Here is a 26,328-nt window from a genome sequence, read left to right on the forward strand (position 1 = left end):
TCATGATGTCACAGTTTTTGGGTTCGAGCCCCACGTCAGGCTCTGTACTGACAGCTCGGAGCCTGGAGCCTGCTTCAGATTCTGTGTCTCCCTCTCTGCCTCTCCCCTCCTCACACTCTGTCTCTCTCTCTCTCTCTCTCAAAAAATAAACATTAAAAAAAGTTAATAATCTTTGAAATACAGTTTCCATAGGGGAAAATTACCAAAAAGGGGGGGGGGCAGGGGCCTGGAGATACATATATTTGCACACATTCCCACCTTATTCTCCATCATAAATTCAAGCAGCAGTGATATCATCTTAATTACATCCAAGTATCAATGCACTTAATCAAGATCAGAGAAGGAGCACACGGAAAATTACAACCAGAAACCATATTTTCTGATTCCAAATCTAGTGGTTTCTCTACTTGCTCAGCTCTCTCTACACTATGCCATTTTCCTAACCTCCCAAAGACTTCTTCCTCTTCTTCCAACTCCCCATATTGTTATCACCTGATGCTTTCTATGAACTATCAACATATATTAAACTTCAAGTCAAGTTTGTGCTTAGAAATAAAATCTTACACGATCAAAAATTTCCCCATAAGTTATAGCTGCTTAAAACCAATGTCCAAACCTAATAATGCTTATAGTACTCGAGCTGTAAGCAATTCCCTGTCTCCGATTCTAAGCAAAAAACTTTCCAAGAACTAGAAATGAGGGACAGTATATGTGAAAATCAGGCTAAATATTATTTAGCTAACACTGAGTGACTGAAAGAGTTACTTCCCTCACCTGCCCCCTGCTCATCTACCCCAACCAAAACAGGCAAAGCCAAAACTCAAATACCTCCCCCACTCCTACCCAAAGGGGAAAAGAATGGAAAAAGGGAATGTCCGTGGAATTGTGTTTATTGCTGTTACAAATCCCAGAGCAGATGGCAACTCCATTTCCTCTAGTCTGAAGCACAAAGACATTTTCTGCACAGTTGCACATGCCCAGAAATTCTTCTCAAATTATGTCTTTGGTTGGATGGCGTAATTGAGTCTCTACCAGCAAAAAGCTGGAGGCTGTAAGTGCCTGGTGCCACCCCTCTGTCGTTGCAAAGGATGGGCAACTACTAATGGTGAAGGTCCCAAGGAAGGTCCGTCCCTTCTGGAAGCAGACTCCATATAATGCTGTCTATCTGCTGAGCACTCAGTCGTTCACAGCTCATTGCAGAGATCTTTCCACCACTGCTGCTCTGGTAACTTGTACTGTGAAGGGGGTAGGAGCATACAGACCAGAACCATCGCCCATGCTCCCGTTCTCCGATGCAAACTGATAAAACATGGCTGCTTCCTAATGCAGGAGGATCTTAAGCTCCCAAATTATAAGTATTTGCAGTATTTCATTCAATTCCAGGAATCTGATTTTCATACGTACCAAAGTGGGAATCTGAATACAATGTGTAAGATGGTATGAGCTTTGTGTCCTTGACAATGGGAATGAAAAGGTACAAAAATGCTACTTCTGATAAAAGACATAACTCATGAATGTATTTTTAATACCTGATATTTTGGTGGTAAACTGATTTGTTGCTGGAGGTCCAAATCCCTTAGCTGTGCTAGCTCGGATAGTAAAGGAGTACGTGGTCCCCGGATACAGTCCAAAGAATAGAAAATGGGTTTCATTTCCCAGTTTTGAAACTCTTCCACTTTGATTGGATAAGTCTATTTCTGGGTCAAAGGAACTGACAGCTTTGTAGGTGATCTGCAAGAGAATAAGAATGTGATAACATATCTGGAGCAGGTGGACCGGGATCACATCTTTATCCAGTAAACCCTTGTGATGTATGCACTGTCAGATGCTTTATGATAAGCTCTTCTACTCACTCAGACTCTTCAAATCCTGGATCTGGTGAAGGGGCGCAGGAATTCAGCCAAAACTGTTATGAGTTATTACTTTTATAGACAGAGGAACTGAACGCCAGTAGATTAGAACATAAAGGATGAGTTCAGGTTTAAGCTAATACCTTGAAGTTGTTTGCTTTCAAAATGTCACTCTGGAAAACTACATTACAGTTGGCTTCAAACAACATCACAAAATGTACAACTAGCTCAAACAGATAAGGACCTTACAAGGGGAAGGCCTCATCTCTCAGCCAGTGGCCAGTTTGATTTAGCACTGAATAGGATTATTGTCTACTGGAAACTAAGGGCACTTTTAAATGTGTTCATCAATATGGGCAAAGATATCTGCTCTCAAAATAAATCCCAGACACATGTCAGCAGCTCTTGATGGTATGACTGTGGTGCTCGTGACGGGTCCTATTTACTTCTTTTCTTTAGAGCAACCCTGTCCAAGAGAACTTTCCGCATGATAGGGAAGTTCTACTCTGCACTATTCAGGACAGTAGCCACTGGTCACAGGTGGCTTGAAATGTGGCTAGTGAGACTGAGGACCTGAAAATTTGATCTTACTTAATCTTAATTAACTAAAATTTAAATTTAAATCACCATGCACGACTAGGAGCTGCCATTTCAGGCTGAGCCACTCTAAAAGCTTTCATATCTTTGCCACGTAACTAACAGCTGTTCAAAGCACATTGGATGAGTCTGGAATGCATGAAAATAAATATAACATAGGTGTCTTTAAATCTGTCCTTTCAAGTGATTTTTAAAAGAATTTCACTATAAGTAGTTCATCACCTATTCACGAACACGCATTTTAGTGGTGATTACTAACTTCTACTGGTTATAATGACATAATTTTTAAATGTGGCATACTCAAAAGTTTTAAATTGCAAAACCGAGCACTTTTCCTTGCTTTTAAATAGGTAAACTTACTTATAATTTATGTGCATGAACACTAACACTGTTATTATACGAAGTGATAATTGACATTCTTTCTTCTTATATTTATACCATGTCATTATAATTAAGGAGACCTCTCTGGAAGAATATTTAGATTGAATCATCTCAGCTTTGGCAAGAAAATGTTTGCTGTATATATTAATCACCGCGGTGCATGCCAGTCTCAGAGTCAGGTGGCATATCTGTTGTTAACCCTTTAGCAGACTTCCCTTATAAGAGACAAGACCCTGTCTACCACCAGCTGTTGTGGGAGGGACTTTAGCGCTGTCACCCCTGTGTGCTTAGTTGCTTACTTGGTCCTCCTTCTGACACTTCTCGAGAAAAAGGTAGTTCAGAGAGGGCAGCTCTAAGCTCTGACGGCATATTCACTCCCCAAAGTTCATTCATTCATTCACCCATTCAAAACCTATTCATTGTACGTCTCTGGTGCACCAAGCCCTGTGCTCTGAGCTGGGATCTCACTTGGTGATTGGGACACGGTACCTGACCCGGGGGAGGTAACAGTCTGGTAGACAAGTAGAGAAGCAATTTAACAATTAAGATACAGTATAATTAAAACGAGGACTAGCACCACCCGTCAGGGCTAGGTACATCTCCTTGTTCATTTCATTGCCTTACCAAAAAGTTTAGTGGTACACAATCATATATGGGACAAAGTCCAAACTCCCTACCTTTGGGTTTAAGACCCACCGACATCTTCTTCTTCAAACTTATTTCTGCATACTCGACACCATGATATTATATTACCTTCTGTCCTGGTTGGGGGATAAAGATTTACTGTACCACAAACACTGGGCTTTTCTGACGCTGTTTTTCCTCATAAACTTTCACCTGCCTGGAATGTGACAGGGCTATCTGTGACCCGTTTTCTCTACCTACTCTGATTCACTCATTCCATTCCAATATTGATGGAATAGCACTGACATCGCGAGCACCACGGTCGGCAGGTGGACACAGGTCCTGCCCTCAGGTGGTTAAGAAACTGGACTTCAGTGGGTGGAGCTGGGAGAGATGCAGTATGTAAATTAATAATTAAAAAAACCCTGCAATTCAGTAGATGAGACAAACACGGTGCTAAGATAAAGAATATTGGGGGCAGGGAGGGATACATGCACAGCCACCAAGAACCACTGGGGAAGGGGCCACTGAGGGGATGACAGTTAATCTGAGGAGACTTGGACTTGTGAGAGAGCCAGCTGTGCCAAGAGTTCGGGAAAGAATAGCATGAACTAAGGCCGTGAAGCAGGAGCATTCCGTGCACAGTCAATGGACAGAAAGAAGGTCCGTGTGGCTGTGGCCCAGCAGGTGAGGTGAGCGTGGTCCCTCAATCAGTGGCTGGAGGAGTGGGCAGGTGCCATAACATGCAGCGCTCTGTACCCTAAGATAAGAAGGATGGATGCACACACGGGGGAGCCTTTGAACATTTTTAAGAGTGCAAACAAAATGATCTGACTGCCCTTAGGAGAAGACCGTGTTAGCGGCCAAGGGGAGAAGTGGTTTGCTGGAAGGAAGCAGTAATGGTAGTAGGGAGGCCACTGGGAGCTTCCGCAGAGACCGCGAGGGAAACCTCTAGTTCCTGTGCTAGTGCAGTGGCTGGGACTAAGGTGAGCACCGTGAAGAGCGCAGTGAATGAAGAGAACTGGCATACTGGAGAGTGAAAATGGGCAGAACTCCGTGACAGACTGGATGAGGACACTATGAAGGATAGTGTCAAGGACAGGGTCCACAGTTTGGGCTTAAGCAAAAGATGGCCCCGCCTTTACTGAAATGGGATGGAATGAATGAGGGGAAACGAACTGCTGGCTTGTGGCCATACCATGCATTGTATAAGCTGGGATTTGAGACGTTTGGCCTGGAAATAGAGATGTGGGGGTGATCAGCATTGAAATAGTATTATTTAGGAAGGGATGAGGTCGTTGGGGAAAGGATTTTAGGGAGAACACTGATATTTAATGTAATCAATGGTGGAGGAGGAGAAACCAACAAATGAGCCAGAAAGGCCAACAGAGAGAGCTGTTACTGAAATCAAAAGGAAAAAAAAAGGGGGGGGGGAAGGGTCTTAAGAAAGAAATGCTTTCAAAGACACTGGGAGTTCAGGAGAGATTGGAGCAAAACATGTCTGCCCGCCCATGGTTAAAGTTAAAGTTCCCATTTTACTTCTCTGGAAAGCCTTCCAAAATCTGGCCTAACAATCATTGGACCAGCTGAATGCCTGATGTTGTCACTGCATTCATAAGTTCATTTGGCCATACATCATGGAGCACTGTCACAGCTCTTCTGTAGTATTAAATCATGATTTAAATATGCCAACGGAATTGGAACTTTTCATGTAATTGTATCTTCTTTCTGAGGAGTGATTGATGTCTTCTTCTTCTTTCTGAGCCCACGGTGATGAGTAAATATTTGGCACTCAGTAGATATTTTCCTAAGAAGACTCCTGGGGAGAAGAGGTGTGTGCATGCACTCACATAAATGCTCACACGACCGCGAGTAGGATGTGGCCACCCCCACACTGACTACAGCGCAGAAAGTAAATGCTTTATCAAAGGACCCATCGTTCCACCGTACTCACCTATGGCCATGGTCAACAGGATAAGCTAGATGGGGCTTAGTAACAGTCTTTCAGGCACAGCCGTTTGAGAAATTGCTAAGACTCATAGATCCTCTCTCCCCCACCCATGCACACTAACTCATGCACTCCTAAAAATTATGGATCCTCTCCCTAACAAGCAAGTATGTTGTATATATGAGGACACAAAATGTCAGAAAGGTCATCGATCCCCCTCAAAGCCATCCAGAGCTCTGGGAGTTTGAATACCAGGAATAAAAAACCGGCTCTTCAGGAACAGGAGCAGTCAACTCTAGAATCCACTCCTATCGTAGAGTGGATGCTCCATATACATTTATCTAAGCAATTATTTTAACGGATGCCAAAAAAACATCTCTACACTCACACCCAAACGTATCATACCATGTCCTTTTGGCATGTGGTTTTTTTTTTCATTTGTTTATTGTTTATTCAACTCATGTTTATGAAGTTCTATTAAGTAGCAGGCTGTAGTAAAGCAGCAGGAAACTCCCAGAAGGAATGCCTGGGATTGCTTCCACACTTGCACTGTGGCTGAGGGATAAGGCAATTTTCGTGCAGCCTCTATGAAAAACACTGATGTTCCATGTTGGGTCTAGGCAATTTTATACAATTCCCCCAAGTCAAAAGGGAATGCAAACAACACAGGTGGGGGGTTAGAGTTAGGTGAGATGGGGGTCAACGGCAGCTTGTATTGGATGATTTCCAATTTGTATGTAGGTGCCTGAAATATTCCCAAATTGTCTTCCCTTCCTCTACTTGTGGTCTCAGGTCCTAAACTACAAGATTCATAGAAAACCAAAATGGAATAACATGCCATCTTTGACCAGGAGGGGATTCAAAATCTTCTAGGAAGGGTGACTTGATTGGAATTTCAGCCAGGGTTAAATACAGTCTTTTAATGGAGAGACAAGCAATCGGAGGAAGGAATAATTAAATCTGATTGGGGGGGGGGGGTGGGGAGGAAAGAACCTAGAATATTTCAGGGAAAAGTATAATATTTGAATGAAAAACTGAAATATAAGCAGAAGTCCCAGAGGAGGAGAGAAGAGGGGACAGTATCAGGAAGAAAGAAGGAAATGATAGAAAGAAGGTGTGATGGATTAAAATTCCATATACATAGCTCATTAAATTCCAGAAATTCCAGGAAAAAAATAATGGGAGATACGGTAGTAAATGTAAATTGGAATTAGATCATGGAAGGCCTTGAATATTAAAACCAAACTTATTAACAGGGCCCTTAAATTCTACTTCTTTCTATTCTATTACCTATCTTAGTCAGTAGGGATTAGTTGAGCCCAGTTATCCAGGCTCGGGATCTGGACATGTCTTCAACTCTTGATTCATCAATACTTCAATCATTTGACAAGCCCAGACCATTCTACTTTGTTTGGTACATACCCATACAACACTGCACTTTATACTCTTCACACATTAGATTGGTTTATGGCATCAGGTTCTAAATACACATACACACACGCGTGTGCGTGTGTATTGGAATTAAGTTTTTATCTTAATTCTAGTTAGTTACTAAACAGTGGAATATTACTTTCAGGTGTAGAATTTAGTGATTCATAATTCCATACATCACCCTGTGCTCATCACAAGGGTCTTCCTTAATCCCCATCAGCTATTTCACCCATCCCCCTTCCCATGTCCCCTGTGGTAACCATCTGCTTGTTCTCTACAGTTAAGAGTCCTTTTCTTGGTTCACCTCTCTCTATGGAAAGAGAGGGAGAAAGAGAGAGAAATGTGTGTGTGTGTGTGTGTGTGTGTGTGTGTGTGTGTGTGTGAAAAAGAAAATATCCAGGACAAGTACAGTATGTCAATGATACATACATTTTTTGATATATATATATATATATATATATATATATATGAGCTGTGTATCTCCAGAGAGATAGAAAGATATGTATGTGTGAGTGTGTTTGTATGTGTGTGTGTGTGTGTGTGTGTGTGTATATATATATATATATATATATATATATATATATATATATTTCAAAGTTTGTAGATGCGTTACTCTCATGACCAGGAGTCCGGAGTTTACTCACTAGGCAATTGAGAGCCATTTAAAGAAAATGCTTGGACATGTATATATCCCCGAGTACTGTGTACTTGGGAGTATTACTGGCTGAAAGTTCTAGAAATAGACTTGATATGCAATGTTTACATTTTGAAAGGTTCTCCCAAATTATCTACGTAAGAGATGCATGTTCCCGCCAACAGTCTAAACACATATGCATTTCCCCGCATCACTGTTTAACCCTTGATATTATACAGACTTAAACTTTTTGTAGCACTTATTTCATTTCTGAATCATTAATAAGATTGGGTAGGTACCTTTTCACATGCTTACATGCTACTTGGATTTTTTTTTTCCCATGAGTTGTCTCCTCTTATTCTTTGTCCAGTTTTTCTAATGGAATGCTTTGTCTATTTCTTATCAATCTGTATCAAGTCTATACATTGCAGCCAACAGCTCATCGACTGTTATAAATGTTGAAAATAATTTCCTCAAGTCTTCTGTCTGTATTTAGACTTTCCAAGTGGTATCTTTTGTCATTTACAAGTTTAAATATTTATATAGGTAAATCTGTCAATCTTTTAAAATAGAACTTTCTGGTTTTATTGTCAAGCACAGTAAGATATATTATAGAAATATCGTCCTTATTTTTCCTAACATGTTCTGGTAGTTTAACTTTTGTGTTTAGAACATGACTCCATTTGGTAGGAGTTTTTTTTGTATGGTGTGAGGTAGATGTCTTATATGGCATATTATTCTTGTAAAAAATGCTGGATTTGTGAATATTTATTAAATTTTATTGATCTCTATTCATAAGTGAATTTCCACTATAATTTCTACCTCATAACATTTTGGAAGGACATGACCTAGTTAACAGTTGTTACCTCTGTAAAGTGCAAGCAAGAAGCAAGGATACTATTTTGAATACTTCTGTACTTAAAATATTCCTTCAGAGAGTGATATTACATTTCTAATTTAATAAAATAAAAATTTTGATTGCTGTTGAGGAAGGCTGTAAATGTCAGTCTAGGTCTCAGGCAGATGACTGATAAAAATAAAGGGCTGATCAAAAAGTAAGGGATGTGAAGGGCTAAAGCCTAAACAAAGGTGGGGAGAAGAGAGAGGAAAGGCTAGTTCAAGAACACTGAAGATGGACCTTAGGGGAATAAAACAGAGAGGCAAAGAGTAAGATCAGAAGAGTGTTTTCATGCTGTCAATTGCCAAAACATCTGGCAGAAAATGATGATGTTGACATTTTCTGATCATTAATGGTTTGGTGTATCTTTCATAAGAGGTAAGGAGAGAACCTGAAAATAACCTGAACCCACAGCATATTCATGTACAACATCTACTGCATTCAACCTGTTTTCTCTTCTTTTCTGCAAAAAGGATCCAAGCATACTCCCTGCCCTAAGGAAACATCTGTATCATTTGTTACTAAGTTTTTTCCAATGAGGATAATTTACCTTGCCCTCTGGTTTTTACCTATAGTCAAATGTGTTTCTATGACAGAACGTACTGTTCCTAAGATTGCTGGGTTTTTTTGTTTGTTTTTGTTTTTGTTTTTCTGGACAACTGTTCCATTTCCTTAGCATGATGTCAGTCCCCAGAGCCTCTGGTCCTCCGAGGAACATTCAACAACAGTCCTTAGCTCCAGGAGGAAGCCGTGCCTATCACTGACTCTGGCACAGGCAGTGCATCTTGACTAAAGAAGAGCTTCCTCATGAGACACCATGTAAGCCCTATTTTGAGAACAGAAACCCCCTTTCCTACTTGTGGAAAGCATGGGGGAAAGACAGAGAAAGATTTGGTGGTCAGAAAACGTACACATTTGACATTTTCCCTTTGGTACCTAGAAAAATGAACCAGCCTGTGCTACTTAACTATATCTGATGTTTAAAACCCTGATTTATGACACATTCACGTATCCCCATTATAACAGCATTTAGATCTGTGTTCAGCTGGGAGACCCTGGCTGCTGAATTCAGAGATATTAATAGCTTCTTCTTTTGAATTATTTTTCCTATTGTTTTCATGTTAAAGTTACTTTTTACACAAAGATGTATGCTCAGTGGGATCAGAAAGAAAGGATCTGGCTATTATTTTCTGTTTGTCTAGATAGGAACATGTGGCTTCTGGGACAGATAGACTTATTTCTTGGAACGTAACATTGATTCAAAGGCTGTTATCTTTTCTCATAAAATATTCTGTTACTCTTAGGTAGGAATTTCCAAAACTGAGGCCAGAAAACGGTCCTGGGGCCAAAAAATATTAACTGAAAGATTCTGATCATTGAGAAAAAAAATATGAACTTATTTGATTTGATTATAAAACTTAGCTCTCAAAAGGCTGAGCCATCGATGTTCCTAACGCTGAATTCTTTCACAACGAAGCAACCAATGAACAGCATCAATAACTTAACATGAAAATCAACTTTTCCTTTTCTCTTACTTCGTTTAGCTTTCAATTAAAAACATTATTATTGTTATTAATTTTTGCATTTCAATACCAATTTTCAAAAGGTAGAAGGCAACATAAATGTGAGGCTCGTTGGGTCAGGGAGGGGTTTACCAGTGATTACTGTCTGACAGCTAATCTGCTCAGGCTTTTGTCAGGAGTTCTGATAGGTATTCAAGCAGAGGCTCCACCAGAGGAACAGTCGCGATTTTTAGAAACCTAACAACATATAATTTTGTTACATTTGCATTCAAATACATGCTAGCTTAAAAAAAATGCACCTGCTTGTTTCTATGACAATAGGCACAGCGAAATGATGCTCGTACAGATGTGATGATGACTGTCACCCCGTCACTGCTGTTATTTTTTTCTTGAACAATTCATCAAATTCTTCTCTGCTCTCTACCATTCAACCATTTGATATGCCTCAGTAGACAAAACTATGCCACGGAAGCCGAAAGGATGTTTTGCTAATACTAAGAACCAAAAGACATTATTCAATTGTTATCCCTGAGACAATGTCTATTGACTTTGCTAATTGGATAATCACCGTTCTTCTATAATTCAGTAGTAAAATATTTTATAGCTAGCAAGATGGGGTTGCCTCCTAATCAATGCTCGTTACAAAATACTTATTGTTTTTAATACAGGTTATTTTTTAAAAATATTACGTTGTGTCTTTACATATAATAGCATATAGTCCAGAAACATCCAAAGCATTATAAATATACACCCTGAAATGATACATTATTTGAAAAAAATCAGTGTTTTTTTTTTTTTGCTTCTATGCAGTAACCATTATAACTATCAAAGACAATAAACTTCTTAAAAGACATGATGCCATTATGCATTTTTAAAAATACTAGACAGTCTAGCTACATGGAAATTATAATAAAAATTAAATTACTAATGAATGTGTATACTACCTCATATAATGTGATGACACCATATGTTTGAATCGGTTCCCGCCACTGAAGAAATATCTTCTCTTCAAAAGTACTTCCTTGGATGGATTCAGTGGGAACAGCGCCTGGCACTAGAAGGGGGGGGGAAATCAATAAAAGTTTGAGTGACCCCCCTCAAAATTAGATTTTTCTAGATATATTAGATTTTTAACTCTCAATTGAGACATAAGATTTAATAGGCCACAGATACATTCAGTTTTCTTTTAAAAATACGAAATTTAGGGGCGCCTGGGTGGCGCAGTCGGTTAAGCGTCCGACTTCAGCCAGGTCACGATCTCGCGGTGCGTGAGTTCGAGCCCCGCGTCAGGCTCTGGGCTGATGGCTCAGAGCCTGGAGCCTGTTTCCGATTCTGTGTCTCCCTCTCTCTCTGCCCCTCCCCCGTTCATGCTCTGTCTCTCTCTGTCCCAAAAATAAATAAAAAATGTTGAAAAAAAAAATTTTTAAAAATAAAAATAAAAAAATAAAAATACGAAATTTAAAACCATTTAAATGGTTTTAGCACTGTCTTTATAAAGAAAATAATTCCATCATTTTTTTTTCTTTAAAACATGAATCAATTACACAAAGATCAGTAATTACCTTTGAAATGAACTTTTGTATTCTTCAGAAATAAGGAAAAATACAGAGCAATAATAATTCCCACACACTGCTTGTGAGAGTGGAAATTGGTACAGCCACTTTGGAAAACAATTTGGTAATGGTAGTACTTAGTAAAGTTAAAGAGGCATGTATCATGTGACCCACTTCTAGGTATATTTCCGAGTAATATTCTTGCACATATACACCAGGAGACATACACTTATTGTCAATACAGCAATTTTAAATGTTTATTTTATTTCTTTTGAGAGAGAAGGGGAGAGAAGGAGAGAGAGAAAGAGAAAGAGAGCAAGAGCGAGAGTGCTCATGCATGCAGAGCAGGAAAGAAGGCAGAGAGAGGAGAGATAGAATCCCAAGCAGGCTCCGCCTTGTCAGCAGAGTCCAACTCAGGGCTCAATCTCACGAATCCTGAGATCATGAGCTGAGCCAAAATCAAGAGTCAGGAGCTTAACCGACTGAGCCACCCTGGTGCCCAACAGAGCATTTTTTAATAAAAATAATAAATTGGAGACAAACCAAATGGTAGGAAAGAAAGTTTTAGTCATACAATATGATACAAAAAAAGACTGAAAGTAAATGGCAGCTATGTACACTATCATGGATGGATTTTATATTTATAATTTTATATTTTTATATATTTTATATTTATATTATTGAGTAACAAAAGCATGTGAAAGAAAAATAGATATGAACTGCTGTACTGATCTTTAATGTATTACATATGCACAAAATACATGTTTTAAAACGATGTGATATAGATGAAATAATATGTAATAAATATTTTTAAAAAATATTTTATGTATTAATGATTACAAAAACTGGGAATTTTGATGCCATTGTAAAAAATGTTTATTTATTTTGAGAGAGAGAGAGAGAGAGAGAGAGAGAGAGAGAGAGAGAGAGGAGAAGGGACAGAGAGAGAGGGGGAGAATCCCAAGCAGGCTCCACACTGTCAGCACAGAGCCCAACATGAGGTTCAATATCACAAACTGTGAAATGATGACCGAGTTGAAATCAAGAGCAGGACACTTAACCAACTAAGCCATCCAGGTGCCCCTTTGATGTGACTTTTTTAAAAACCTGAACTAACTAGTTTTCAAAAAAAAAAATCTAATGGGCATAAGGGAAGGTGGAAATTTACCTGCCAATTTTCTATAAAATAACATTTAATATTGCTTAAAAATATTATTTATCTCCTCTTCATTTAAATTCCTTTTTTGCACATATGCTTTGTATTATATATAATTTAGTGTATTGGTGTGTCTATCCTGTTTAAAAACTAGTATACCTGTAGTATTTCTACATATATTTGAAGGTGCACGGTCAAATTTTTTGGTGACAGTGTGAATAATCAAAGAGTGGTTGGAGAGGCCTCACACTTATCAAAACTTATTACAAAGCTATTATATCATGACAGTGTGGTATTGACATAAAGCATACAGATTAGTGGAAAAGAATTGAGAATACAACAACAAATCTCTACATTTGTAGTCAAGTGGTATTCATTAAGGGTGCCAGGAAAATTTAATTGGGAGATAATAACCTTTTCAACAAATGGTGCTGGGACAACTGGATATCCGTATGCAAAAAAATGAATTTGGATTCTTACCTCACACCATATATAAAGTTTACATCAAAATAGATTAAAGAGCTAAATGTATGAGCTAAAACTAAAATTCTCTTAGAATGAAACACAGGTGTCAATATTCATGACCTTGAATTAGGCCATAGTTTCTTGGACATGACACCAAAAGCACACATACACAAAAAAAGTAGATAAAGTACATCATCAGAATGAAAGCCTTTGTGCTTCAAGTGGCATTATCAAGAAAGTGAAAAGGCAACACACAGAATAGGAGAAAATTTTTGCAAATCATTTATCTGGCAAGAGACTTGTATCTTAAATACATAAAGAACTATTAAAACCCAGTAAGAAAACAAATAATCCAATTAAAAATGGGCAAAGGGTCTGTATAAACACTGCCAAAAAAGATACACAACTGGCCAATAAGCACATGAAAAGATGCTCAACATCAGTAGCCAGCCAGAAAATGCAAATCAAAACCACAATGACATAGTATTTCACACCATTAAAATGGGATAATCCAAAGGCAAATAATAGACATTGCTGAGAATGTGAAGAAACTGAAACCCTCATGTTGAAGGGAATATAAAATCATACAGCTCCTTTGAAAACAACCTAGCAGCTCTTCAAACAGATACACACAGATAAATGTACCGTGTGAACTCCACTCCTAGGTACATACTCAAGAGAACTGAAAACATATATTACTCAAAAAATTATACATGAAATATTAAAATAAAATCATGAATATTAATATATAAATATTAATAGCATTTTCATAATAGCTCAAGTGGAAACAACCCAAATGTTCATCAACTCATGAATGGATAAACACATCTCAATACAGTTTAAAAAGGGTAGTAGAGAATGTTTTAGATTGTGGGAGGATATGAATAGACCTTTAAGGGTTGGTAAGATGTCCGAGGTTGGAAAGGCTGCCTAGAATTTCAAAAGGACTCATAGGTAGTACACATTTTTTTAGTTGAGGGGCTACTGAGGTAGATGTAAGATTTTATAGTTATTTTAAACACAGCTAAGTATAGCTTGGCAGAAAAAAAAAAAAGATACAGATTCAGATTCAGACGTGAGGACTGGGTAATGATTTAAGACTTTTCAGTAATTATTTATTTATGTATTATTTTTGAGGGGGGGAGGGGCAGAGGAAGAGGGAGAGAGAGAATCTCAAGCAGATTCCACATCCAGCACAGAGCCCAATGTGGGACTCAATCTCATAACTCTGGGATCCCGACCTGAGCCAAAATCAAAAGTCAGACACTTAACCGACTGAGCCACCCAGGCACCCCAAGACTTTTCAGTAATTAAAGTGTATAATTTTGGACAATTCACTGAACCTCTTTGGGTCTCAGTTTCCTCATGTCTAAAATGAGGAAGTTGGACTAAGTTCACCTCTACCATCCAAACTCTAAATAATACATAAATATGAAAATAATTGTTTATCTCAGGTTGAAGGAACTGATGTGAAACTATGCAGAAATAAAGAAAACCAACACATTTAAGAAGTTATAACACTGATAGGTTCTAAGAAAATTCAGAGTCCAGAATTTAAGATGGTAATATTCATCAATCAGAAACTGAAGTAAAATGGGCCATGCCAGAGAAAACTCTACTTAGTCTCTTCCTCTTGACCTTGAAAGTGTTTATTATGACATCATCATCAGTCTTCTCGTGGTATCAAGGCAAATATGAGTGGTTCTATTATTCTGAGATGATATTTCCTAATTGAGAATACTTACTAATCTATGTATGTGCAGATGTAAAGAGGTGAAGACTTAGAAAAAAATATATCTTTGGTTTCATTCAGTTAGTTTAAATCATAGTAAAATAAAATGGGAAAGTCAAAATTATGCTGAAGAGAGGACAACTTAAAGGGGTAAACTTATTAAAATGTACTGGAGATCCTGTACTTGATGGCACTGTGGACATGTTAACAAGAAAACCTAACTGCGATTCGTATATATATCATATATATGGATATTATATAAATATACATGTACACTATATTTATAGATAATTATATATATGTACATATACATGCATATATAATATATAAATGAATATATATAAATGATTAAATAATAAAATAATATATAAATGAATGTATATACATAATATACATATATATTTTTAAGATCAGGAGCAGACAAAGTAAACTAAAATAAAATACCAGAAGAGTTGAATAAATTAGGAATAACAGTGTCTCCCAGGAACTTAGGTCTACTACCTGTTTTCAGAAGTTCTTAGAAATTCAGGATTTGGGATAAATAAGCTTTAGTTTCTAAGTTTGTGGAACTGAGCTCTATTCTTGTGATACCTTTAACAGTGATAAAGAGGTAATTTTTTCCATGTACTTTCTCATGAAATAAATACTCAATAAAAATATTTTACCAGAGTAAAATTCATAATGTTCAATGAACTGTGTAGCCTTTTATAATGGTAGACACACAAAGTGACCACCCCATTTTTTCAAACTCAGGAATGACAATTATTCTATTTTTGTCTTTTTTCTCTTTCTCTGTTTTCGAAGTCTTTGTTGTTAGGAAATAAATTTGAAATAAAAGCTTTTCTAATTAACTGCATGCCCGTGTGCTACGGACACAGTAGAATTTTTTTTGGAAGTCATGCATGCCCCAACTTCTGGGACTAGCAAGATAATTTACACAAAAAGGTAAGTTATTCTTACCTCATGTTCTGATGGAACTTAACAGAACTCCCATCTCCTGTCCTTTCTCAATTCGAAACCCAAAAGTAGTGACTGGGTTCGCTCACGTGGTTTTGAGTAAGACACACCTGCTCGTCTCTAGAAAGGACTACATATCATCTTCCCTCTCCTTGGTTAAAACATTACTGTTGATGAAAACCTCAATGAGGTGATGATCAGCAAACTTTACTGTTTTATCTAAAGACGAATAGAACACTTCTGAGTGTTTTATTTTGCAATCTGTATCGTGCCTATTGTTACAGAAGAAGAATAGAAGGCTTCTTCTCTCCAGTTTGTAGTTAAGAGGCGAAAAGATTAAATATAACAAAAAGAGGAAGGAAAGGTCACAAAGAGTTGCTTTGAATCACTGCAACAACAATAATGATCGCTCATTAAAGGCCTCTCTCTGTCAGCTACAAATGGCTCTCTATGTAAATTTCCTCTAACTCTAATATGCTTGACAACTCTTATTATTCTCACTTTTCAGATGAGGGAATTAAAGCCCATAGATTAAAAGATTCTTATCAGGTGCAAAGGAGGTCAGAGGGGTGAGAGTGCTACAGGCTGGAGGAGTTGGAGGCAGCTTTGTGAAGGACCTGAAGCCTGAGGAGCCCTGTGGAGGGCAGCAGAGGAAACGGAAGCAAGATGCAGCCAGGTGGACGGCAGGCGGTGCTGGAGAGCAGACCTGGAGGAAGAGCGTGGAATGGAAAGGACATCGCCTACCAGACCTGCTGCTTGGGTGACATTCTGGGCAGAATGATCTGCACTGGAGGAAAAGTCACTAGTTCTAGAGTATAAGCCAGGAAAGCAGAAGACCTTGGAAGCCAAGATTTAAACAAAGTCAATGACAGCTCTGTGGAGAGAGTGACACGATACAAATGTATTTTTATATTGTGATTAAAACTTTTTTATTTCAAGTATAATTAGCATACAGTGTTATATTAGTGTTAGGTGTACCATATGATTCCATGATTCTTTACATTTCTCAGTGCCCATCAGCGTAAGTGTACTTCTAATCCCTTTTATCTATTCCACCCATCCCCCCCCCCCACCTCTCCTCTGGCAAGTACCAGTTTGTCCTCTGTATTTAAGCCTGTTTTTTGGTTTCTCTCTTTTTTTCCCCCTTTGTTCATTTGTTTTGTTTCTTAAATTCCACATATGAGTGATTTGATATGGTGTTTGTCTTTCTCTAACTTACTTCACTTTGCATTATACTCTCTAGGGTCCATCCATGCCATGTGGCAAGATTTCATTCTTTTTTACAGCTGAGTAATGTTCCATATATTGTCCATCTATATGTGGACACCTGGGTTGCTTCTATATCTTGATTATTGTAAACAATGTCGCAATAAAAATAGGGGTGCACATACTTTTAATTAGTGTTTTCAATTTTTTGGATTAATACTCAGTAGTAGATTTACTGGATTATATGTTAATTCTATTTTTAATTTCTTGAGGAAACCCCATAATGTTTTCCACAGTGGCTGTACCAGTATATGTTCCCACCAACAGCGCACAGAGTTCCTTTTTCTCCACATGCTTACCAACACTTGTTATTTCTTGTGTTTTTGATTTTAGTCATTTTGACAGGTATAAGGTGACATCTCATTGTGGTTTTAACTTGCATTTCTCTGATGATGAGTGATGTTGAGCATCTCTTCATGTGTCTATTGGCCATCTGTGTGTCTTCTTTGGAAAAATGTCTCTTCAGGTCTTTTGCCTGTTTTTATATTGAATTATTTGTTTTCTTGGCACTGAATTGTATATGTTCTTTGTATATGTTTGATATTAACCTCTGTCAGCTATATCATCTGCAAATATCTTCTCCCATTCAGTAGGTTGCCTTTTTGATGTTTTGATTATTTCCTTTGCTACGCAAAAGCTGTTTATTTTGATGCAGTCCCAACAGTTCAATTTTCCTTTTCTTTTACCTTGCCAGAGGAGACATACCTAGAAAAATGTCTCCACAGCTGATGTCAAAGAGAGAGGACTCAACTAAATAAAATCAGAAACGAAGGAGGAGAAATAACAGAGATGCAGGAGTATTTTAAACATGTTTTGTGGCTGAGTAGGCAACATTAGAATGGGCAAAAGCTGGAACCACCAAGGAAGGTTAGAAATTTCAGCATGTAGTGGCGCCTGGGTGGCTCAGTCGGTTAAGCCTCCGACTTCAGCTCAGGTCATGATCTCACAGTCCATGAGTTCAAGCCCCATGTCGGGCTCTGTGCTGACAGCTCAGAGCCTGGAACCTGCTTTAGATTCTGTGCCTCCCTCTCTCTCTGCCCCTCCCCTGCTCACGCTCTGTCTCTCTCTGTCTCTCAATAATAAATAAACATTAAAAAAAAAATTAGGGGCCCCTGGGTGGCTCAGTCAGTTAAGTGTCTGACTTCTGCTCAGGTCATGATCTCACAGCTCGTGGGTTCGAGCCCCGTATTGGGTTCTGTGCTGACAGCTGAGAGCCTGGAGCCTGCTTCGGAATCTGGGTCTCCCTCTCTCTCTGCCCCTCCCCTGATCATGCTCTGTCTCTCTCCGTCTCAAAAATAAAACAAAAACATTAAAAAAAATTAAAAAAGAAAAGAAATTTCAGCATGCAATAACGAGGATCCGGATATAGGTAGTGGAAATTGAGAGAAAAGAACAAGTTAGTATTTTGGAAGTAGAAACAACAGGAGTTAGAACCAAATTAAGCATAGAAATATGGAGGTGGGGGTCAGAGGTGGCCAACTGATAATGTTGACATCTTATTCCACTTTTCTGGAAGATGGCCAAGAACTCGGAGAAACAGAGACGGGGCCCCAAGTCTCAGCCCTGATTGGGTGACATGAAGGAAGCTAATATTCCTGACAAAAATAACTGCAGTGAGACAACTATTTGAAAGCAACCAGCACAGGCAGGGCTTGATGGGGCTACAGAAAAGAAAAGAGAAATCTGAGGGATGAGCTCATCATTCACTCTGGCCGGTTCCCATAATCGGTGATCAAGGATCACTGCATAATCAGTTGCATGAAGAAAAAGGAAAAAAGTGAAATATCTTTTGCCCAGGAATAAGTAAGTGTATTCACTTAATGGGCTTCTCAAGTTCCTTGCCATCTTATTCTGATGGCTGGCAAAGAAATTTTAGGCCAAATATATGATATGCTACCACCATATTTTATGTGCCATATGTACATGTTATTGTGCGCGAGGGTCCCCTGTATAATCAATGTAAAAGCTCATTTGTGTCCATGCTCTGGGATTCAATGGATAATTTTACTATGTTAAATTATTTTAGAGGTTTACTGCAACTCTGTATTTGCTTTCTTTGATGAGTTGCTAGCGACATGCACTGCCTATTTGTTAAATCCTTGTTTATTGAGGTAATATCCATTTATAATATTGGTCCTATGGGAAAGTATCATCTATTCCATGGCCAGCAACCTAATGAGGTAATTTCTCAGCACTGTGCTGAAAAGCAAGGGCAGCCTCTATTTTGTGAATTTTTATCTGAACTGTGAAATATGTTTCAGAATGCCATGTAAATATATTTAAATAAGCATTTCATATAATCTCCTACCCAAACAACAACTCTTAAGTCTAGCATGATAATAAAATTTGAATGAAGAACTATTTAGAGCAATGTAGGATAATTACACATAGAAAGGCAACTGTACGATGCATAAAGAATTAAAATAAACTTCTGTATCTTTACTCCTTTACCCTTTTACATCGGTGCTTAAATTCAGAGGCACAGATACACATTTATATTTTTCAACACAGTAACTCATTCCTTCACTTTCATTACAGAGATCTCAACCTAAAAGAAGTAACGGGCTGTTTCTTTGAAAGAATATGTATTTCATGTAAACATATCATTTAAAAGTACTTACAGTCTTCATCTGTCTGTACTATGAGTTCTTGACTTTCTTTCCGTCCCTCGGGATTCATGAGGATGAGTTTCACGCTGACGTTGGTGTATGGTGAGAGGTTAGTGATCGTATGTTGAGGGTGTGAATTATCCGTGTCCCAGCTTACTTCTTCTCGCACTTGCTCCTGCCCTCCCACTTGGTAACAGTAGTGGACCGTGAGATTATAGCTATGGCAGCGAGTTACATTATATCCGAATGGCTCCCAGCGGATGGTGATTTGTCGAGACTTGACTTCCACCACTTCCAGTTTTCTTGGGCCACGCATGGGATCTAATACAGAAAAGAAAAGGAGGAACAAGAAAACAGAAGAGAAATGAATTGTAAGAGGTCGGTGAAGCCCAGATGTCACACATAGTCTTAGTTGTCCCGAATATCTGCTCTCTTCCATGATAATGAAATCCCTAAATCGTAACTGGGCATAAAGCCACCCAGAATAAAGAGCAGAATCTTCAGTGGCTTCTGCAGCGAGGTGTGGCTCTGTGTCTAAATTCTGGTGATTGGCATACAAGATGAGATCAAGAACGGTTTCTGGGAGGCGTCCTTAAAAGGAGCTCACCATCTTTTCTCCTTCTTCCTTCCTGTTTGCTGGATTGAGGATATGATGTTTTTCGCTCATGCCAAAAGGATGGGCCATGAGGCATATAAACATTAACCATTCGAAGCAATGATGAAGGACCCAGAGTTTCTACTAATCACTGAGTTACCATTCTATCCCTGAACTGACAACTTCCAAAACTTTCATTAGAGGGAAATACAGTGCTTTTCTTTAAGGCTCTTCTCCTCTGAGGCTCTGACACATGAAACCAATCTCGATGTGAATTGACAAATATGTTTTATCTTTTAAAATTAATTTACAATTATGTAATTGGAAAACATAAGAGAAAAAGCTTGAGAATTCAGCATGAAATAACCTAACGATTAGAGAGCATAAACCTCTGAGCAGGACTCCAGGCCTTTTTTGCGTTTTGATTTGCATAGAATTTCATGCAATTACTCTACAAGTAGTTCTTTCCTATCCCTGACAATGTCTTCATATTACTGCTTGAGCCCAAGCTCCAGATACATGGTTTCAAACTTAGAAATCTAAACGATTTGCAGGGACTACATAAGTATTTTTAAAGTTTTAAAAGAAAGAATATATACAGAGAAAGCTTTAACTTGTTTATGAGATGGTGATGAAAACCACAGTACTAAATACATAATATTTGGGGTGCCTGGGTGGCTCAGATGGTTAAACATCTAACTCTTGATTTCTTATGGTTCAAGAGATCAAGCCCCGTGTCAGACTCCTTGCTGTTAGCTTGGGATTCTCTCTCTCCCTCTCTCTCTGCCCCTCCCCTGCTCATGTGCGTGCGCTCGCTCTCTCTCTCTCTCTCTCTCTCTCTCTCTCTCTGAAAAAACAAACTTTAAAAAATAAACATGGGGTCCCTGGGTGGCTCATTCCATTAAGCATCCGACTTCGGCTCAGGTCATGATCTCATGGTTTGTAGGTTCAAGCCCTGTGTTGGGCTCTGTGCTGGCAGCTCAGAACCTGGAGCCTGCTTCAGATTCTGTGTCTCCCCCTCTCTCTCTCTGCCCCTCCCTCCCCTGCTTGTGTTCTCCCTCTGCCTCTCAATAAAATGAATACATGTAAAAAAGATACATAACATTTATTGAGCACTTACTATTTGCTATACACTTTTCTAAGTTTACCTTTCGTGGATTTGCTCATCTAAAATGCTCTGTTTTGGACTATCCATAAATATACTTACTCCATATATTCTGACTTTTTGTTTTCCTGAATTGTGGTCATCACACATGAATGTAAAGAGATCCATGATTTGTAAGGGAAAATCAGCATGAAAACTTGAGAAATAATAGCTATTTACTGTATGTCCACTTATTCTGTGTGATTTGCTTTCTATACAGTCTCTATTCCTCAAAGCAATCCTGTGAATCAAGTGCTATTCTTCCCAATATACAGATGAAAAAAATTGCAGCCAAGGTGGGTCCAAGAACTTGGTTCAAGGTTTCACTATGGCTCTTGAATTCATATATGTCTGACAACGAACCGTGTTGCTTTAACTCTCTACTGCAGAGTATCTACCAAAATAAAGAAATTGTTAGATTTAAATTAGAATGTTCAAGATATCCCCAAACCCACCTAAAACATGACCACAGACTGTAAAATATAATAAAGATCACACGTATTTAATCTTTGAACAAAAGTGCTTGTGAAGATTCTTTCCTCTTCTCTTTCTAATTCCATAGAAGAGGGGTCTATGCCATGTTCCCCATTTCAGCTTTTTCAGAAAACTCTATCTATACTTTGTGGCTACTGGAGATTTGTCTGGACTAACATTAAAGTTCGTTTCTTGATTTCCGTTTGTGCATAAATTCCTGGTTTTCTCCATCACTTAGGACGTAGGGAGAACCTAGAACTACTAACTACTTCCTTTCCTGTGACCTCCAACAAATGAAAACACTTCAACAGAAATGATACCTTGGTTTTATATGTGCAAGATGGGATTTATCAGCCAGATATCTGCTCAAACCATAAAATGAGGTTAATAATGATCATCATGCTACTCTGTCCTATAGTAATTCTAGGAACCAAGGACGAGTGAGACAAAAACTCCCCCAGAGAATCCTGAGTGGCATCCTCATGGAATGCACCTTATTACTAAATCAATGTCTTATATTTAAATTGTTAGTATTAGGGGAAATATCATAAATAAGTTATTTGTAAATAACATTGACAGTTTTTTCCAGTCTCATGATGTTTTGCAATGTAAAGGAAATGTCTAATTTTATATAATGCTTCGTTAGTTGAATGTTTACAAAACTTTTAATATGCTCCAGATCCCTTATATATAAACAGATTAACAAACATCTCTTTGCCCCTTTCCTTATTAATCACAGGTATCCAAGAGAACTGTTCTAAAGCATTTTCCCAAGGTTTTCATCAATTCTACTTACTAATAAAATGACTAAATGTTTCAGATATTAGTTTAAACAATGCAGTTCTAACTTAATTTCTATAAAAAAAACTACTTTCTATTACATAAACAGGCCTGCATCATTTCTTAGTCAAGAAAATACACACATGGACCAAGTTCTTAGTCAAGAAAATACAGGCATGGACTAAGTTCCAGGAATAAAAAAGCCAAGGGTTCAGTCTATTTACTGGTCAAGTTTTCTTGAAATGCATGCTGGCTTCCCCTCTGTTAATACCTCTAAAAATTCCATCATGGTAAAATCATGTCTCAAACTTCCCACAAATTTGTCAAAGAAAACAGCTAAGCCTAGCACAAAACAACCACATCTGTGGCCAAGGTTCCGAGTTGCTACTGTCAAAAGGGGTAACTAGCAGACTAGAGACAGAGGCTGTTTGAGGTCTAAACCTTAGATGCAAAGAGGCGTGTGCTCATTGGCTTGAATCTTCAAGATTCTGGTTCACCACCAGAACACTATCTTACAGAAGCTGTTACAAACAAGATATCACCATTTATGTTCTCTTGGGCCTTTGCCTCGAGTATAATGCTGTTGTGTCTCCTAATATGTCCACGCCAAAATGGCAGGGGCACATCATATCAACGGGGGGGCAGGGATGAATGTCACTTTATCGCTCCATTCCAGCCATCCCCTGACTTCTCCATTAGTGGAAAACTTAAGAGAGAAATTGAATCAATACCATGATGCAGAGGCTCCTGGGTAGCTCAGTCAGTTGAGTGCCCAGCTCTTGATCTTGGCTCAGGTCATGATCTCGTGGTTTGTGGGATCAAAATCTCCTGCACTGATGGTGTGGAGCCTGACTGGGACGTCCCCTCTCTCTCTCTCTGCCTCCTTCCCACCCTGCTCACACACACTCTCTCTCTCTCTCAAAATAAATAAGTAAACTTAGAAAAAAATACCACAACGCAGGCAACGAGGTCCACCTTAGATGGAGAGCTGTCATTTGTCTCACCAGGGCCAGAAGGTAAGAATTAGTTAAGTGAGATGGGAAAATGGGAGCTGGTAACATAAACTGAACGCTGTGAGTTGCCAACTACCTGTGATGACATTCTTTTTTGAGGGTAACGTTGACAGGATAAGTACAAGGACTAAGGGAATCTGACAATCCTTTCAAGTCATGCTAAGCAAATGGCCTGATTTTATTGCTTTTTTTCGTTTCTTCTGCCATTCTGAAAATCAAGCTCTGATCCAGAAATGGTGTATAGTGGTTACATCTTAAGTTAGTGTTTTATAGAACCTTTTTCTTCAATGCGTCTGCTGGAACCATTTCGATTAGCGCGCTGCTAAGTGTGAATGAGGCATTCCATGGGGACATTTACTCCAGTGAGTTATACTGAAGATCGCTGCAGACTTTGAAGGGCATTGTTGTAGAAATATATCACACCGTAGGCAGTAAATGGCAACTTCATAACCAGAAATGTGCAATTTCAGTCGGCTAATTACAACTCATACTGCATTTCTAGGAGCAGAATGTGAGCACTGCCAAAAACACTTGGAATATATTACTACCATTATATGTGCACAAAATAAATCTCTTAGGGTTAGATACCAGGGTAATTAATTATATTCACAGGACCACTAGGCAGATATTTGCTTCTGTTTCCTCATGATCCTGGAGGTGCTACTGGGGATGCGAGTTGCTTCCAAGGCCGTTCTTCTTCACACTCACACCCTTGGCCCACACTGGAATGGGTCTCATGACAGGCCCCACTGGCGTGAATCACGAGGCCAGGCGGCCCAACCTGGGCCCAGTGACTCATGATAAGAGACTAGAACAGCCTCCCTGAGGAGAGCAATGGCTGTCATGCCTGAAGCTTAGTCAGGGAGTTCTTACGGCTTCCCAGGCTGGCGGCAGCATTTTTCATTCTGTTCTCTTTCTGCCAGTTCCAGCCAGGTTTCATGCAGAGAAGTCTGACAGTCACAGTCCTGACCTGGGGGACCAGCAAGCCCAGCACTAGCCTCCGGCACTTCAGCATCCTATTTAATCAGTGATCCTGGCTCGTTCTACGCTCAGTCCTGTTTTCCTACGAATAAGGGCAGAAACTGACTGGGAGGATCAATTTCCACTGCAGGTTCAATTCACAGCTCATTTCTCTGGAACTCTGCTCTTTACTTCTATTACAACTACGGTGCTTTTTCAGAAACTCAATTTCAGAACCTGTGAGAGATATTTGGGTGTAATTTTAGGATCCTGTCATTGACAATCAAATACATAGATTACAACCAATGCTCCCGCGAACAGGTTTCTCTTTTCTTCCTCTTCATGAACTATCCAGAGGTCTATTACAATAAAAGCGGTAACAACCGGAATGGCATGGTAGGTCCCCTTTGGCACCTGCAGCTACTGTGTTTCTGCCTTGTCAGTCACACAAAGGGAGACAAAATAATAATGCAACAGCTTTCTTTACTAGCCAGTTAAATCAGAGCAAATACCTGTTTAATTAATATTATATTGGCTTACCCAAGCACTCAATATTCCTCAGAAGCAAAGATTCCAGGCACACGGCACTGTTTTCAAGTGACATAAATATAGTCTTTGAGTCAGTCAATGTTTTCCAGGGTTTAAAAAGTATCCCTTGTCAGTGAAGTTGAAAATTTAATTCACAAAATTTATTAAATTTAATTTATGCTACCTTACAGGCATCCATATATCTGGGATGTAATTGTAGAAGTTAAAAGTCACCATATGAATACTCTTTTCCCCCATAAAACTTTTCACAGGTATCATGTGAATTGCTTTTGGATTGTACCATAATTAAAATCAAGAAATGTACTTGAAAATTGTCTATTTTTCTGAAATATTTCACACAATGCTACATAGAAAGAGTAGTTTCTCGCCAAACACAAAAAACCCTAAATTTCAAACATCATACTGATTTAAGAGATGAAAAAACAGGCTCACTGAACAAATGAATGGAAGTATAGCAGTGCTAAGGCTCGCACATAATCAAACATTCTCCTTCCTTCCTTGGTCTAGGATGGACATATTCTTCACAGTATCCCATGTGCTTTCCAAGTGTGGGTTTGAACTTGGCCTAAATGATAAAGGTATGTAATCGACTGGCCCATGTTGCTGGAAAATGTACTATCCACCTACCACTTTTATTGATAGTTTTCATTTCCCTCCCAGGAGAAAGCTGAAATTCCTATTCACATTGTAAGGAAAATGTGAAGGATTCTTGCATGACAAAGTGACTACTCTAAGGTGAGACCCTCAGGAAGGAGCCCGAGGCTGCATACACACACTCTAACTAGGAGAAACCACTTACAGCCTGGGGGAGAATTCTCTAGTGGTGCCAGGCAATACTTGAAAGAGCAGAGTGGGAAGATGCTTTGTTTAGTGTTTGGTTTGCACACTAAAAAAAAAAAAAAAAATCTATCTACCTATCATCTATCTATCTCAGGTGTTTGGTTAATCACCCAGCGTGCATGCTTTTAGGATAATTTCACCAAATCTTTCAGGGTAATATTTTTTAAACAATTTTTTTTTTAGTGTAACGTTCTTAAGCAAAGTTTGTTGAAAGGCAGGTGGAAAAAAGAGGCAGTGAACAATTTACTGTTGACAACTTCTGAAGAAAAGAAATTTATGCATTGACAAGGCACTCAATAGCAATAGCCTTTGTCATATTTTATTCTGCCTGCATTGATTAACTGCACAG

General features: G+C 38.7%; 1 protein-coding gene across 10 annotated transcripts in view; it reads right to left on the reverse strand.

The window, feature by feature from the left end:
• Positions 1-26,328, reverse strand: part of PTPRM (protein tyrosine phosphatase receptor type M) — a 798,103-nt gene that overhangs the window by 294,778 nt on the left and 476,997 nt on the right. For all 10 annotated transcript variants that reach the window (XM_043558322.1, XM_043558320.1, XM_043558321.1 and 7 more), the window contains 3 exons: positions 19,637-19,945; positions 10,831-10,940; positions 1,530-1,731 (listed from right to left, as the gene is read on the reverse strand). In XM_043558322.1, the coding sequence (XP_043414257.1) occupies positions 1,530-1,731; positions 10,831-10,940; positions 19,637-19,945 (621 nt within the window). The remainder of the gene's footprint in view (positions 1-1,529; positions 1,732-10,830; positions 10,941-19,636; positions 19,946-26,328) is intronic.

Source organism: Prionailurus bengalensis, chromosome D3 (genome assembly GCF_016509475.1).
Source record: "Prionailurus bengalensis isolate Pbe53 chromosome D3, Fcat_Pben_1.1_paternal_pri, whole genome shotgun sequence".
NCBI classification, from domain to species: Eukaryota; Metazoa; Chordata; class Mammalia; order Carnivora; family Felidae; genus Prionailurus; species Prionailurus bengalensis.